This window comes from Rhinopithecus bieti, unplaced genomic scaffold, assembly GCF_001698545.2.
Source record: "Rhinopithecus bieti isolate Rb0 unplaced genomic scaffold, ASM169854v2 scaffold_13351, whole genome shotgun sequence".
NCBI lineage: Eukaryota > Metazoa > Chordata > Mammalia > Primates > Cercopithecidae > Rhinopithecus > Rhinopithecus bieti.
In genome coordinates, this window is record NW_016807514.1 from 987059 (window position 1) to 1003202 (window position 16144).

Here is a 16144-nt window from a genome sequence, read left to right on the forward strand (position 1 = left end):
CCCCACCCAAATCTCACCCTGAATTGCAATAATCCCCACAATCAAGAGTGGGACCAGGTGGAGGTGATTGGATCATGGGAGCGGTTTCCCCCATGCTGTTCTTGTGATAGTGAGTTCTCATGAGATCTGATGGTTTTATAAGGGTCTGGAATTTCCCCTGCTTGCACTCACTTCATCCTGCCACCCTGTGAAGAAGGCGCCTGCTTTTCCTTTGCCTTCAGCCACGATTGTAAGTTTGCTGAGGCCTCCCCAGCCATGCAGAACAGAGAGCCAACTAAACCTCTTTCCTTTATAAATTACCCAGCCTCAGGCATTTCTTCATAGCCGTATAAGAATGTATTAATTGTATGATCTCATTTATTTAACATGTCCAAAAGAGGCCACACTGAAGACACAGGAAGTAGGTAAGTGGTTTCCAGGGGGATGGGGAGTGACTGCTAAAAGATATGGAATTTCCTTTTAGGGTGATGAAAAGGTCTTGGAACTAAAGAATGGTGATGGTTGCACAACATTGTGAATATACTAAATGTCACTAAAGTTTACACTTTAAAATAGCTAATTTTATGTTATGTGAATTTCACTTCAATTTTAAAAGCAAGCTAAAAAATGTTGGCTGAGTCTGAGTCCCTCCTGTTGGCTGAGTCTAGGTCCCTCTCATCGACTTACTCTGACTACCTCCTGTAAAATTCAAATATGTCCTGTGGCAACTGACATAAATCCTACCTGTGACTCACTGGGAACACCAGAATTCCTATATAAGAAATTGTCATGGAATTCAGTCTCTCACTGGAAATAAGGGAGGGAAAATAAAAGGCAGGCAGAGTCCGGCAAGACAGCCTGGCCTGTGAAGGCTCCACCCTGTGGACATTAACCCTGGATGTGCCCCATCTCCCAGGAAGGGGACCCCGGCTCCAGGGCATGCATAACCTGCGGAACTAGAGATGAATGAGCCTCCACACTCCCCAGGAATCCCCATCCCAGGACTGAGTCACGGGAGCCTGAGTTAGGGGCACGCTCCTCTTGGAGTCCTCAGGCACCACTCTGCTGACTTTGCATGACCTTAGGAAAGTTGCTTACTCCTCTTCTGCCTCAGTTTACCCAACTGTGAAATAAGGCTAATAATATTTCCTGACCTTGAAGGTCTGCTGAGAGATTTTGTTAATGACATTTTTAAACAGCTTTTCAGTTGATGAAGGAAAAGTGCAGACATGTATTACTGGGCATTTTAAAGAGTCAACTAATGTCTCACACCTATACCTTCACAACACACAGACACAGACACACAGACACACACACGCATGCACACACAGCACTGCTCTCTAAGCTACTTTAAGAAGAGGGTTTTTACCTTTCAAATACACAGGACTGGCCCCACACAAGGAGGAAGAAAACTGCCACCCTAATGGCATTTTTTTTTTTTTTTTTTTTTTTTTGAGATAGAGTCTCACTCTGTCACCCAGGCTGGAGTGCAGTGGTGCGATCGCAGCTCACTGCAACCTCTGTCTCCCGGGTTCAAGCAATTCTCCTGCCTCAACCTCCGACTAGCTGGGATTACAGGCACCCGCCACCACATCTGGCTAATTTTTGTATTTTTAGTACAGGTGGGGTTTCACCATGTTGGCCAGGCTGATCTTGAACTCCTGACCTCACGTGATACTCCTGCCTCCAACTCCCAAAGTGCTAGGATTACAGGCATGAGCCACTGCACCTGGCCTCACCCTAAGGGCATTCTTTAGGGAGGAATCCAACTCCCCCAAACGTCTTCCCCTTCCCACTTGAAACCTCCACGTTCACTCAGTGCTGTGGGCTCATCACCTTGTGTTTCAGGGGCTCTTCACAAAATTCAGACCCACAGCTTGGGTGGGACGACGACTCCACCCCAAGCAGCACCTGAGTGGAGGTCCAGTTCTCTAAGGAAGGGGTCCCCAACCCTGGGTCATGGACCAGTACCAGCATCTGTTAGGAACTGACCTCACAGGAGGAGGTGAGCAGTGGGTGAGCCAGCATTGCCATCTGAGTTCCGCCTCCTGTCAGATCAGCAGTGGAAGTAGATTCTTCAAGGAGCACTAACCCGACTGTGAACCGAGTATGTGAGGGATCTAGGTTGTGCACTCCTTATGAGAATCTAATGCCTGATGATCTGTGGTGGAACAGAATTATCCAGAAACCATCCACCCTGGAAAAATTATCTTCCATGAAACTGGTCCCCGGTGCCAAAAAGGTTGGGGACTGCTGTTGTAAGGTGAGGAGGTCCCCACGGAGTGGGCAGGGGCAGGCGGCAGGTTGGGGCTGGAAGGGTGGAGATAGGGGCCCCTCTCCGCACCCTCCCGTGATTCACGGGTCCCTCTCCGCACCCTCCCATGATTCAGGGGTCCCTCTCCACAACCCTCCGTGATTCACAGGCCCCTCTCTGCACCTCTCCTGTGAGTCACGGGCCCCTCTCTGCATCCCTCACTCCCCAGGGTCTGTCATTCCCTTTCTACTTGAACGCACACGGGCAGAGAGCATGACACTTTCCCTGGGACGCTGGATGGCTCCCAGCCCCCAGGATAGAAGCGGGAGTCCTAGGGCCCACTGGTCGTTCCAGTCTCCTCCAAGCATCACCCCCCTAAACATGCACCTTCCTCTCCAGCTTCACGGAGCCAACTCCTAAGGGCTGACCCAAATACACCTGCCCCACCCTCCCCTGGGTGGGCCGGAGGAGCCTCAGTGGGCTATTTCACCGTGGTGTGCCTCCACATCCCCATCTGTGCAGCACACCCACCACCAGTGCTCAGCAAATGGCAGCCACCCCATTCCCTCTGCCTGGCTGTCCCTTCCTCCTCGGGCCCAATGGGCTTCCTTCCTCTCATCCTCTGAGAAGGGGGTCAAATGCTGCTGCCTCCAGGAAAACTTCCCCATCTCCTTTTTCCTTTTGGCTCCTGCAATTCCATTTGCTCCTCTGTCCTCTCCTCCTTGAAGTTCCTGTAGGACCAGGAGAGGGGTCTTTTCATCCCTGTGCCCAGCACAGCACCCAGCATGCGGTGGCCACTCATCCGTGTCTGCTGCGTGAAAGTGTCTGGATGTCAGGCCCATAGGCAGCCTGTGCCAGGACAAACCTCAGTGGCTGTCATACCTGTCATGCTGCCCGGCTCTCACTGTGGGCCAGCAGACCCTCGGGAGACCACTTGTGTGGCTGGTGCCACAAAACCCCAGCCCTGCACTCCCCAGGGACCGTCGGGGTGAGAGCCTGAGAAACAGATGGTGTTGGAGTGAATGCAGCAGCTCAGGTCTTCCCAGAGCATCAGGCTTCTGTGCAGAGAATCAAATTAGCCCGAAAAATGCTGAAGGAAGAAGGAACCTGGTGCTGTGAGTGCTCAAAGAGACCCTCCAGGGCAGTAATGGCCAGTAAATTAGCCCAGTACCGGGGCTTAATCAAGAGTCCCCAAAATGCCCCTAGAAGCCTGCGGAGTGTAATGCCACAGCAGCCAGGAGACCCGGACGCCTAATGGGGCCATTCCATCAACATTTTCTGGGATTTTGAAATGCAGTGTCATAAAAATAAACATGCTTACTCTTGTCTCGCATAATTGGCTCCCTAAAGAATCCTTGCCTTCTGAAAGCCACCATGTCCCTCAGCAGGAAGCACAGCTTTTTTCAGCATCTGGGTACGGTCTTGAATTTTCTCTTGACAAAAAAGAGGGGGGTGGGGGCGTCAACTGAAAACCGGCTCTCTCGTGGGGCTTCTTTTCGCATTTTACCACATTCCTTTCCAAGCCAGAGAGCACAGTCCTCAGCTGGTCCTGGGGCGGAGGCTTCTGCCACAAAGGCTGACATCGTGGTTCGGAGAGGTTCCTTGCTAACACACAAAATACAATGATCCTGCCTAGTAACTGAATCTTTTCAAAAAAAAAAAAATATATACACACACACACACACACACACACACACACACATCGTAGCCGCATGCCTAGGAAGTCTACCGGCACCATCCGTGGGTGATTTCTTCACCCTTGCCTAAGATGGCTCTTTGCAACCATTCGGGAAATTGAATCCACAGCGGGATGCTGACTTCTGTCTGATCAGGGCTGTAGTCAGCCTGGGAGGGTGGTTACACGACTCTGTCATCGAGTCATTCAGATGCTCTGAGTAGAGGCGCTGAGTTATTCAGATGCTCCAAGTAGAGGCAAATCAGAGCCAGGCAGATGCCACCAAAGGGCAGCCCAGGAAATTAGCAAAATCGCCAGCTCTTTCCTGGGGCCATTTTTTCTTCACTGGGGTAAAGATGACACTCTGGATGGACCCCCAGCAGAATGGCACGGCCTGGGCTCCCCAGCTGATGGTGGGGATCAGCTGGTGGGAGGGAGTCCCTGCTGCAGCCTAAGCTGACTAAGGGCTGACTCTTGGGCCCAACTGCATGGACAGGCTGCTGCTGTCACCTGGGAACTGCACCACCATTGTCCCCTCTACCAGGCTCAGAACCCATGAAGTTGCAGGCATGTCCTTTCACCTCCGTACCACGGACATCCATGTGTGTTCTGTGTGGTGTCAGGCAGCAAGGAAATTGGCCCTGGATGCTGGGCTCAAATCCCATACTTGGCTGCCTGCCCCAGCCTGGTGGATGCTGTATTCCTTAAATACATCCAATCCAATGTGTTCTTCTAGACTAGGAAGAACAGGATGTAACGGTTCAGAGGCCAGATGCTGGAGCTGAGTGCCTGGGTTTGAGTGCGGGCTCTGCTATTTACTTGCTGTGTAGCCTGGGGAAATTCATTCAGGTTCTCTGTGCCCTCTCTACAAACAGGAGATCCTTAAAGTGCTCCTACCATAGCAGTGTAGGAAAGAGTTAAGATACAGCACGGGCACAGAACAGCACCTGCTACATAGTGAGTGTCATGCAACTGTCCACTGATATTTTGTACACACAGGCCTCAGTGAAGGTGTTTATGAACAGGAACCTGTGGCTATGAGCAAGTCCCGCACTCAGGCCTCCTGAAAAGGGCAGTTCTGCAGCACTAGAGTCACCCTTCTTCCATCCCATGTCCCATGCGGACAACGCCAACAGTCCATAGGCACTTTTCTCCCTCCAAATCCCCAGAAGAACTCAGAATCCTTCTCTACAGAGCTCGAAGGAGCAACTACCAAAGAGTCCACACGGTTGTCAGAGTTGAGATCTTTTCCCCACCCCTAGGTCTGGGGAGTCTCTGCCCCCGACACCAGCTAACAACTTAGCAGCTGACTAGAAAGACCCTCTGGGGCCAGTTGGGCCGAGACCCTCATCCACACTCACGGGGCCAGCACAAGAGGGATACCAGGAGCTCCTCCGGGGCCACCCTCCTCCCACCTGCAGCCTGAATTTGAGCTGCCTGGGCGCCATGGGTTTGTTGTCACTGACCCCAGGATGGGGAATGTTCTCTTCATTTCTCCCTCTTCTGCATTCGGGTTCTTCCAAGTCTGTGGCTGGTGCCAACGATCTCCATCATGGAATTCCTGGAATCCATGGCCTGCTTGAGGGCTGCCCCTTCTGGGAGTGGCAGCATCCAGCACCCAAGACCCGTGCTTTCTCGGGTGCTGTCCACAGCTCTGTCCCGTGCCTACGACCCCTGGCACTGCCTTGTCCATCAAAAATGATGCCTGGCTGGATGCAGAGGCTCATGCCTGGAATCCCAGCACTCTGGGAGGCTGAGGCGGGATGATCACTTGAGCTCAGGCATTCGAGACGAGCCTGGGTAACATAGCAAGACCCAATCTATTTAAAGCATAAAAAATAAAATAAAATAAAAACAAAATGATGCCCTTCAGCCCTCACTCCATGACGATGGTTTCCCCAAACTGGCCCCACTGCCCCCCTGGGAAGGAGGAAGCACAGCTGCCTCCCTTACATTCCCTAGAAGGCCCCTGAAGCCCACACTTTCCACGTGCAGGGGAGTAGGCACAGTCTGGGTCCTTTGAGAGACCACTGACCCTCTTCCCTCCACCTCCAGGCATCTGGTCAGACAGGAGTCCTTCTAATGAGTCAAAATGTTCCCCCTTATACCAGGGCAGAATGGAAGAGCCTGTTCTCCTCTATCGAACCAAAACACATCCCCGTGGCACTCGACGCTCAATAAATGCTTGTTGAAAGAGAAATGTTCGAATCAACAATGGCTTATGTGTAGGGAGTTCTCTTTAGAACAAAAGGAAGGAGGCTATCCCACCCCAGAGCTGGACTGCGGGCGCCTAGCCCTGCACCCATCTAATGACACATCAGGGGTTTCTCATGGCCCCACCGAGCATTGACGTCTGTGGTTATAAAGTATAAAGTAGAGGGAAGAGAAATGAAAACAACATCCACCAAGACACGTGCACACGAAGTTCACGGCACCGCTGTTCCCCCAGCCCCAAGATCCAGCAACCCAACCGTGCATCAACAGATGAATGGGCAAGCAAACGGTGGGATGCCTAAACATCGGGATACCATTCAGGAACAAAAAGGGAATGAAGTGGCAAGCTACCGCATAGACACATCTCAGAACACGACACTAAAGAGGCCAGACAAAAATGACCACACACCGGATGATTCCATTTACAGGAATAGCAACGATGGGCAAATCCATCAGGGCCCAGAGAAGTGGTCGTCAAAGGCTGGAGGCAGGAACAGGGATTGCTACAAACAGCAAAAGGGATCTTATCAGGGGCGAGGCAACCATGCTGAAACTGGACCACGGCAATAGTTGTGCAACTCAGCCAATATCCTAAAAATCAATGAACCAGACACTTTAAATGGGTAAATTTCATTGCATGTGAATTGTACTTCAAAAAAAAAATGCACGCACACACACACGCACACACACACACAAATATATACATAAAGGGTAATTCCTTTTACCCAGACTTCTTAAGCTAAACCCAACTTTCTCAATGTGATCATTCATTGATTTCCACAGCTTTTAATTTCAAGAAAGCTCTCAATAGAGGCCTCCTTGGATTTGGTGACATATTTATTTTTGATGACTAAATAGATTGAATAGCAGTATCTGTGTCACAGATAGGTTTTCATCTCCCCATGGCGTTTCGTTAATTCTTTGCTGCAAAATCATTTGTTATTTGACCATAAACCTTTTACTTAAAATCATGGGTGCCAGAGAGACTTGTGATTTCAGAGTCAGCTGAACACATGGCTAAATCCATAAAGTGCTGACTTGGCATCGCAGCAGCTGGGTCCTTCTTGCTTTCTTTTTTGTTGTTGTTGTTTTAAAATTTTGTTTTGTGTTTCCCAAAAGGGCAATCTGTAACTTAATAAAGCGAGTAAGAAGTAGATTTTGTATAAGACAAGAAAGCCACAGAGGTCAGCATAAGGAGCATGAATGGACTTTCGAATTCTGGAAACCTGAGTTCAAATCCCACCTCTCCCATGAGCTAGCTGTGTGACCTTGAGCAAATTACCTAACCTCTCTGTGCTCCAGTTTTCTCCTGTGTGAATGGGAGCAATAATACCTGCCTTGCAGGGCCACCATGAGGATTATGAGGGTGGAGTGGGACAATGCAGAATGGCTGGACAGTTTAGCACTGTTGGATCACTTAGCACAAAGCCTGGGTTAGGAAAAGGGCTAGCAGTATTACAGTATTAGTTCCAGCACCTCCCATCTGGATGTGAAAGCAGAGAGAAAGAGTATCGGGTGTAGGTCGTGACATCTCAGAAGTTCACAGCCAAATCTGAGACAGAGCTTCCCATTGTATCTCCCAGTTTCATTCAATAAGCCCTGAGACAGCACCCCCCACACCCCAGTTCTTTTATCATAAAGCCCCAAATGAGGTGATAACAGCAAAGCCACAAACCAGTGTCTGCCTTCTCAAACTTGAGGCTCATGTCTCCCTGATCTAGAAACAGGAAACCAGCTGTTTTTGTGTTTGACCTAAAACCCTCAGAGTATGGTCTTGAAGCCTATAAGCCAGAGTAGAAGAGTGAGGCTGACCCCCAAAAGCTGCTCTGTTTTCAGAGCTGACCTAATTGATGTAAAGATGTGGACAGATGTTCTTATCCAATAATTATGCACGAAGTCATTTATTACTGTCACCGATGATGGATCTCATAACATTAGCAACACCACACGTTCATATGCTGCTGAATTTTTCGTTCTAAAATGTGTGGCAGAGACACGACCGAGCAAATTTTGTAAAGCAATCTTTTTCACCCGTTTCCCCATTTCCACATTACCTTTGACTGCTGTTAAATAGAAATACGTGACCCCTAAAAAAGCAAAATACTCACATACACACACGTGTGCGCACGCTCGCCAGTCAGATCAGTTAGGCACTAATCTCTGACAGATTAGTAGAGAATGTTAGTCTGTTTCTTTTAATTAAACCTTTTATTTTAACTGTGGAATTACAGGCATTGTTAAGACATAATACAGAGAGATCCCGTGTACCCCTCACCAAGATTCCCCCAGTGGTAACATTTGCAAAATGACAGTACAGTAATATAACAGGATTATGACATGGATATCGTCAACATAGACAACGTTTCCATCACAACAAGGAGGCCTGATGTTATCCTCTTGTAACCACACCCTTCTCCCTTCTGTTCCCCACCCCTTCTTTGACCCCTGATAAACTACTTCGAGTATTGTACCATGTCTATAATTTTGTCATTTTGATGCAGGGCAGGCATGCCCCAAAGTGGGGCTTAGACCATGAGGGTTTTTGGCTTTGCCTAGAAAAGAATTCAAGAGCAAGCCAGTGATAGAAGTAAAACAGCTTTAGTGAGGAGGTGTTCCAGCTCTGGTGGTGTTACCAGGCCGGCAATGTGACAGCTCGGTGACTGGCCCTGCAGAGCAAGGCTGCCCCATAGGCAGTGTGCTGAGAGTAGCAGCTCAGGGCAGCTTTGCAGTTGTATTTATACCTACTTTTAATTCCATGGAGATTAAGGGGCGGCTTATGTAGAAATTTCTAGGGAATGGGTAGTGATTTTGGGTCATCAGGTCATCGCCATGGAAAGGGCAGTAACTCCTGGGTGTTGCACTGGCAGTGGTCAACTGACATGGCATCCTGATGGGCATGTCTTATGGGATGGTGCTTCCATCCTGTCCCTGCTTTAGTTAGTCCTCAATTTGGTCCACAGTCTGAGTCCCACCTCCAGAGTCGAGTCCCACCTCCCACCTCAATTTCAATGCTATGAAATCATTATACAGTAAATAACCTTTTGGGATTGACCCAGGAGTAGCCAGTCCCCCTCTCTCCTCCTGGTGCCTGATCTTACCCAGCTCCGAGGTGGATGTACTTGGGGATACCCCCTAAGGGCCACGGGAGATCTGACATGGACACCCTCCAGCCTGACTCTCTATTCAAGGCAGATTAACTAAGAGTTAATCTGAATTATGTAACCACCACCACTCCCTACACCAAGGCCTCATGACTCACCAGCCCCTTTCAATTCCTGGAAGGGGTCTCAGAGGAAGAAAGAATGGAGTCGACCATCCACGTTTGCCTGTTCTAGCCCCAGAAAGCCCCTGCCCCTGTGTCCTCCTTGTGTCTGATTGGCACCAGGCAGGAGAAACCCTCTCAAGCCAGACTTCAAACATAAAATCTAGATCAAGGATATATTTGGCTTTCCAAGTTAATCTTTACATCAATTTGGTCTCTACTGACTTGTAACCCTTTGAAGAAAACTTGGCAACTACGTATTTAAAACAGATGACTCTTACATAACCCCAGAGAGGAGCCCCTGGGCTCCTGAAGGCTCAGCTGTTTGCGTTCCAGTCAGGGTTTTGTGTTTACCTACTTCATTGTAACCCAGGGTCACGCTCCAAGCACCCTGTGGCTTTCCCACAAAAAGCTCAGGGAAATGCAGAACCCAGAAGCACACAGGGCCCCACCTGCCAGACACCCTGTTTGTGTGTGGGTCAGAGGGACTGGGGCCGCGGAAGTGGAGACAGGGTTGGGGTCCAGAAGCACCTCCAGCGACCCCCTCCCCCAACCGGGCCGCTAGAAAGACACAGATGCACGCCTCGGGGAAGCTGGTGCTGCGGCCTCCAGGGACCCAGAGACAGCTGTCTCCGGCAGGCATGGGGCTGTCTCCATTCCTGAGCTGTGCTGCCCTGCTCCCCTCTCCAATGCATGGAAGAAAAGGAAGCAGGTGATCAAAGTAAATAAACAACAGGGACAGACCCAGACCGGGAGGAGTCTGCCATCAGCTCCTCCACTTGGACAGTGGATTCCCAAGGTAGGGGTGAGCGTGAAAGGGGGGTATGTACCAATGTTGCCCAAAGATTTGAGCTGCCTCCTAAATTTGCAATTTAGTCAAGCATGATCGTCCCTGAGGAGCAGCACAGCCACTGACACTAGATGGATTCCAGTTGCAATCAATTTAGTAGCAGCAGCTGGAAATCGGCGTGAGCCAGGATTCACCGGGAGTGCAATGTTTGTGGACAGAACATTTGACTTCATCCGCCAAAGCTGGGCTGCACAGCCCCAGCTGCCGGGGGACTCTACAGAGAGGACGGTGACAGCCAAGCCAATGGATCCCTGCCATGAGGCCCAGACATGGTACAGCACGCACTGAGAGGGCTTGGGGAACTGTGAATTATGTCATCACACACACCCAGGGCCTCCCGAACAAAAGGGGCCCCAGAACCTTAGAGCGGGAGAACAGATGGGATGGCCGCAGGGACATGGGCTGGGAATGAGCTCGTGGCACTCTGCTAGGGCTCACAGGCCTGAGCACAACCCAGCAAACATATTAGGTGAACGCTCAGAGCTCCTGAGGAAGCCACAGCATCTGAGGTCTGCAGCCTGGGAAGCGACTCACAAGCAGGAAGCCAATTCTAAACTCTGGGCTGCTTGCTGAGTACGCACCCACTTCACGGGTGAGCTCTGGGCTGCTTGCTGAGTACGCACCCCCTTCACGGGTGAGCTCTGGCAGGGCTTGTCAAGCCACTGGGTCTCCTTCCATGGCTCCCTCTCTCGGAGCTGATGGAAAGTATCTTTGGAGCTTTGCTACAACTATTAAATACCACTGCAAAAAAACACAAAAGCAGTTCAATAAGTCTCAATCTGCTTCTCCCTCTTGGGGGGGAAAAAAGCTCCACATACAGCTCAGTTCCAACGCAGAAGTAAATAACCAAGCCCAGACTTCGCCTCAGGGGCCAGAGCTAAGAAAGCCCACCTAACCCCCACCCCCCGCCCAGCAAGTTAGACTGCACCTCTCCCATGGTGCAGGCCAGGCCTTCTGCCACCCCAGCTGGAGGCTCAGTGTGTACCTGTCCTAACCAGGCTCCAAGCTTGGCAGCAAGACACCTAGTGCTCACCTGGGGAGCCATGGAGCGGCTTGCAAGCAAAGATGAAGGGCTGTTTTGAAAGAAAAAGTCCATTTCCAGACCTTGAACTTGCAACCCTTTGGCTCTGAGTCCCCAGGTGCCCATTGTGATGCGAAACCACCCAGACCCTCTGGGCACAGGCCTCCTTCTCTGGCCAGGAGACAGCAGTAACAAGACAGCTCTCCCATCAGGATCACAAATAGGTGACATCTCATCCTTAAAGGCACACTTACAGAAAATCTCCTGTGCTAACATCGAGGGGGGAAAAACAAAAGGTCAAACTTCAAAAGAACCAACAGAACTGTTTCCTAAAGCAAAATTCCAAGATCCGGCTGGAGGATACCTGATAGGAATTGTTTCAGTAAATTTCAAACCAAAAGAGAGGTTTCTTTCCAAGATATTTGCTCTCCTCTCCCTTTATCAAAATGTACTCATCTTTTAATCTAGCAACTTAGCACTAAAAAAAAAAAATGTCTGTTCAAATAAGTTGCCATCAAGAATCAAGTGGCAGATGGCAGCTCAGGAAGCAGGTCAGAGCTGAAGACCAGCCACTGGCCAGGGTGGGGACCCGTCTGGTCATTCACAAGGCTTGGAGGTCTTGCTGAGACCTGGGACAGTCCGGGGCAGAGCAGGGGATGGATGGCAGGCCTGCAGGGCACCTGGATCAGGGTCATTCCTACAAAGCTGTCCTCGCTCCCAGAACAGTCCAAGCCTAAACCTTATCTAGCCCAAGCACACTTATCGATTCAGGCCCGGCCAATATCCAACACCCAACACAATCGGTTCCATGATTAACCTTTGAAGCCCATAGCAAGATCCGCCACTGCGAGAAGGGAAGCTAATAATAACATCTGACAATGTTCACTAGATGTGTTACACGGGATTCACCTCTGGGTGCAGAATCGGCTCATAAATCAAGGGTCGCTAAAAAACACTTGGCGTTCCCGAACCCTTCCGATTTCTCAAAATCAGGACACGCACTAGATCCTCCCTCCCTTCGCCTCACTCCCCGCGCAGCTTTATCCAGGAGTGGGGGCGGCTCAAGCAGCCGGCTAACAACTACTGGCCTTTTCGTCCCCAACGCGGGAGCGCAGTGCATCCCAGTGGACAAACTCGAGAACCGCACGCTGCTCTCCGCCTCCACCTCTGTCCTCCCGGCTCGCGGTTCCAACCCGGGACCCAAAGGCACGAGCTCCGTGAATGCCCGGCAGGAGGGCGAGGGCTCAGAGGCAGCCTGCCCAGCAAAAAGGACAGCTGTGCTCTGGTGGGCCCTGGGCCACCCCAGGCTGAAGCTGGAGAAGCCCAAGAACCCCGGCGGGCCGGCAAAGTTTGCCGAGAAGGGTCTTTCTGGACACCCCCACCGCGGGCTCTAGGCTCGAACCCCCTGTTCCATCTGGCCCTGGAGTCCCAGACACAGACAAGCCCCGGGCGCGCCGGCGGGCGTGTGTGCGTGTGTGTGTTTACAGGGGGGTGGCCGCCGGCGCTCCCCAAGAGCCCCAGCTCTCCCGCCCCAGCTGCGGGCGCCCGTCGAGCCCGGGGTCACCCGCAAACAGCTGGGTCGGCAGCTGGAAGCCTGGGAGGCCCCTGCTCAGCCCCGGGGCCCCGAGAAAGAAGGGCGGGCGGAGTGGATCTTCGGCTCTGGTTTCCTCCAACTCCGCCCGCGAAGCTCTCGCTGGGAGCCCGGAGCTTTAGCTTTCCCCAGCAGCCCCGGCCCCCGCGCCGCCGCGCCCAGCAGCCCGCGCCTCGCCCCGGGCCCCGGGGGGCCCCGGGGAGGAGGGCGCGCCGGCAGTCCGCCCAGGACACTGGCGCGCTGGCGCCGGAGCATGGGCGGGCTGCGTCGGGCCGGCCCCACTGGCCAGGGTTGCTGGGGGGCGGGCGCGCTGCCCGGACCCCGACGCGCGGAACCCTGGAGACTGGCCGCTCGCCCGCGCGGGGCCGCGCGCCCAGGCTCCGGGATCAGGGGCGGCGCCCCATCCGGTCGGCCGGTGGCAGGCCCCGTTTGGCCCGCTTGCGGGAAGCGAAGAGGGGTCCCTTGATTGCAACACAGAGGAAAGCGCCGGCTTCCGCCCAGCCCGGCACCTCACGCGCCACACGCACCCGGCGGCCGGGCGGGTCGCTCCACCCTGAGTCCTAAAAGCTTGAATCCACATGGTCAGCGTCGGGGAGCGGGCCTACAAGACTGCTCGCCCCGGCCATCTGGCGCGGCCCGCGCCCGCTCGCTCGTCCCGCGGCGCGGTCTCCGGCTCTCGACCGCCGCCTCTCCGCCGCCCGCCGGCCGCGGGGGCGCCAGCGAGTCAGAGCGGCGGCCGCGCGGTGACTCCATGCGGCCCGGCGCGCCGCGCGTTGGGCCGATGGCTCAGGCGGCGGGCCCAGCGGGGGCCGCACATCCGGTTCGTCCGGGGCCCCGCGGGCGGGGCTCGCGGCCCCCTCCGCGGGCTGGCACAGGCGAAGGCGGCCGGAGAGGCGGGGCCGTGTTCCGGCGCCTGCGCCGCGTCAGCCAGAGGGCTGGGAGCCGCGGCTTCGCCCTCCGGGCCCGGTGAAGAGGAGGCCGCGGCGCCTGCCGCTCCACGGTGCGTGTCTCGGCGCGCGCGGCCTCTTGCCTCCAGCCGGAGCTCGCCACGCCGATGGGGGCGGCGCTGATAGGATTGGAGCGAAGCGCGACGCGGGCCGGACCCGGGTCCCTCCTGCGTTTCAGGGTCGGGGGCTTGCCAAAGTTTCCGCGCCGATGGCGCACTCCAAGTTGCCGGGGCGCCGTCTGAGCCGCTTCCGCTCTGGCAACGGCCGCGGCCCGGAGGCTGGCCGAGGCGGGCACGGGAGGCGCGCGGCGCGAGGGCGGCCGTGAGCGCGGGGGGCGTGGGGACGGCGGCGGCGGCGCAGGCGCGGAGAGGCGCGCGGGATCCCGGGCGCCGCCGCCGCGCCCACCGCGCCCGCGCGCAGAGCCGCCCGCGCTGCTCGGCCGCCTCGCTCTTCGCGTCTGCCTCTCAGCGCGCTCGCCCCCGCCTCCCGGAGCCGGTCCCAACTCCGCCCGCCCGGCCCGGCTCACGTCACCCGCCTTCCCCGCCCCTCGAACGGGAGCTCGAGTCCCCGACCCGGCCCCGGCTCCTGCTCGCCGTCCCACCTTGCGGGGGCCGGGGTCGCCGCGGGGAGAGCGGGTCGAAGGGCTGTGCCCAGCGAGGGCGACAGCGCAGGCGGGGCTTTTTCAGCCCCCTTCCCCATCCCCGGTCGCGTCCCGGTCCCTACCTTGCGAAAGGCTCGAGAGAGGCCGCAGGCTCCGATTGGACCGCCGGGCGCCGCCGGATGGTGTTGCCAGGGTAACCGGATGGCATGCGAAGCCGTTAGAGGTTCCGACCGGGTTACGGGGGCGCCCAGTGGACCTGGAGAGCTACTTTGGGGAGGGGGCGGCCCCGAGGAAGAACTGGGTGGGGGCGCATGGAGCAGGGGCTGTGCGAAAAGTTTCCTGGGGCGGAGCTGCGCCACGCGGGCCGCGCAGGAGCGTCTGTCCGAGAGTCCCCTGCGAGGGACTCCTCTGCTCGGCTGCGCGGGCTTCTGCGTTGATGAAGTCACCGCGTTCCGGGTCGGAGCTTCAGCGCTTCTGCCCGGAACCCAGTGAAGCCCAGTCCTATGCCCCTGATTACCCAACGGTCTCTCATCGCCCAGCGCAGCTGCTGCCTGGCCAGGCCCTTGCTCCGGAGGAGTCACTGGAAAGTTCCAGGGAATCTGGGCCTCCCAGACTTTCCACCGGCGTTTCACTGCTCCCTCCCCATGCCAGGACTCCTCTGTGCCTACCTGGTTAGTCTGTATTTGCAAAAAAAACAAAAACAAAAACAAACACACACACACACACAAAGGGGGGGGCACTTAAAGGAGGACAGACACTGGGTGAGGACCTTTCCCTGAGAGAAGTGACATGGGGCGGAATCCTCCACAGACCCGCTGACGCTTTGAGAAACCACGACAAAGCCCTGCTTTTAATCCTCCATAGGCTGAGGGCAGTGCCAAATCCAGGCCTTGGAAAGGACGCTGGTGCCACCCTTCATCTGGGAAAGGTGCAAGGGGCGGGGGATACCAAGCCGTCTTCGCTCTGCGCTCTATGCAGGTGCTTGACCCAGGCCAGCTCTGGAATCGCCCCAGGCCATGCGAGAGCCGTGGGAGGGAGGTGGGGGGCGGGGACGGGAAGCACTTCACAGGTGAGGCCTCCCTGGGAGGGGCAACCAGTGAGGGGGTGGAGGGGCAGAGCCTGGAGGACCATGGCTTGGGGCTCAGTCCCCCAGGAGGACCATGGCTTGGGGCTCAGTCTCCCAGGAGGACCATGGCTTGGGGCTTAAGTCCCCCAAGCAGCCCTTTCACCCCCAGGCCTCCAGGATCTTTGCCAAGGGCCTTGAGGAGCCAGGCACAGGATTGGACTCTGCCCAGGCAGGAGGACGAAGACAGTGACTTCCCCACGAAGACTCCCGGGAGAGGGCCAGGGGCAGCGAGGTGTGGTGGCAGGAGCGCCAGCCTTGCCGTGGGTAGACCAGGGGCCAGCGCTTGCTAAGTCGGGTCCTGGCCGAGTTGTCTGGCCTCCCGACCCTCGGTCTCCTGTAAGATGTGGGCCACAGCCCCTGCCCGGGGAGGTGTTGGCAGGGCCCCGGGAGGCCTCGCGCCCGGTGTGGCTACGCTCATCTGTGAGCCGGCCCGAGGATCAGAGAGGCAGCAGGGTGACTCAGCAGCTTCCCTGCCGGGCTGCCCCTGGGTCATCGTCCCCTAGAACCTCTCCCTGAGGGGTGTGAGGGAGCGGATCCCATGAAGAGGCGGAGGAGACAGGGAGGTCCTGGAACCAGCGGCGCCCATGGCGGCGGGCGGGGAAGGAGGCGCCCGCAGTGCTGCCA

The 16144-nt window shown here is 55.2% G+C and overlaps 1 protein-coding gene across 1 annotated transcript in view; it reads right to left on the minus strand.

Annotated features, from left to right (window-relative positions):
* Positions 1-14736, minus strand: part of AJAP1 (adherens junctions associated protein 1) — a 130729-nt gene extending 115993 nt beyond the window's left edge. Inside the window, exon 1 of the mRNA XM_017882524.1 lies at positions 14517-14736. Coding sequence (XP_017738013.1) covers positions 14517-14602 — 86 coding nt within the window. The 5' untranslated portion in view covers positions 14603-14736. The remainder of the gene's footprint in view (positions 1-14516) is intronic.
* Positions 14737-16144: the final 1408 nt, after the last annotated feature.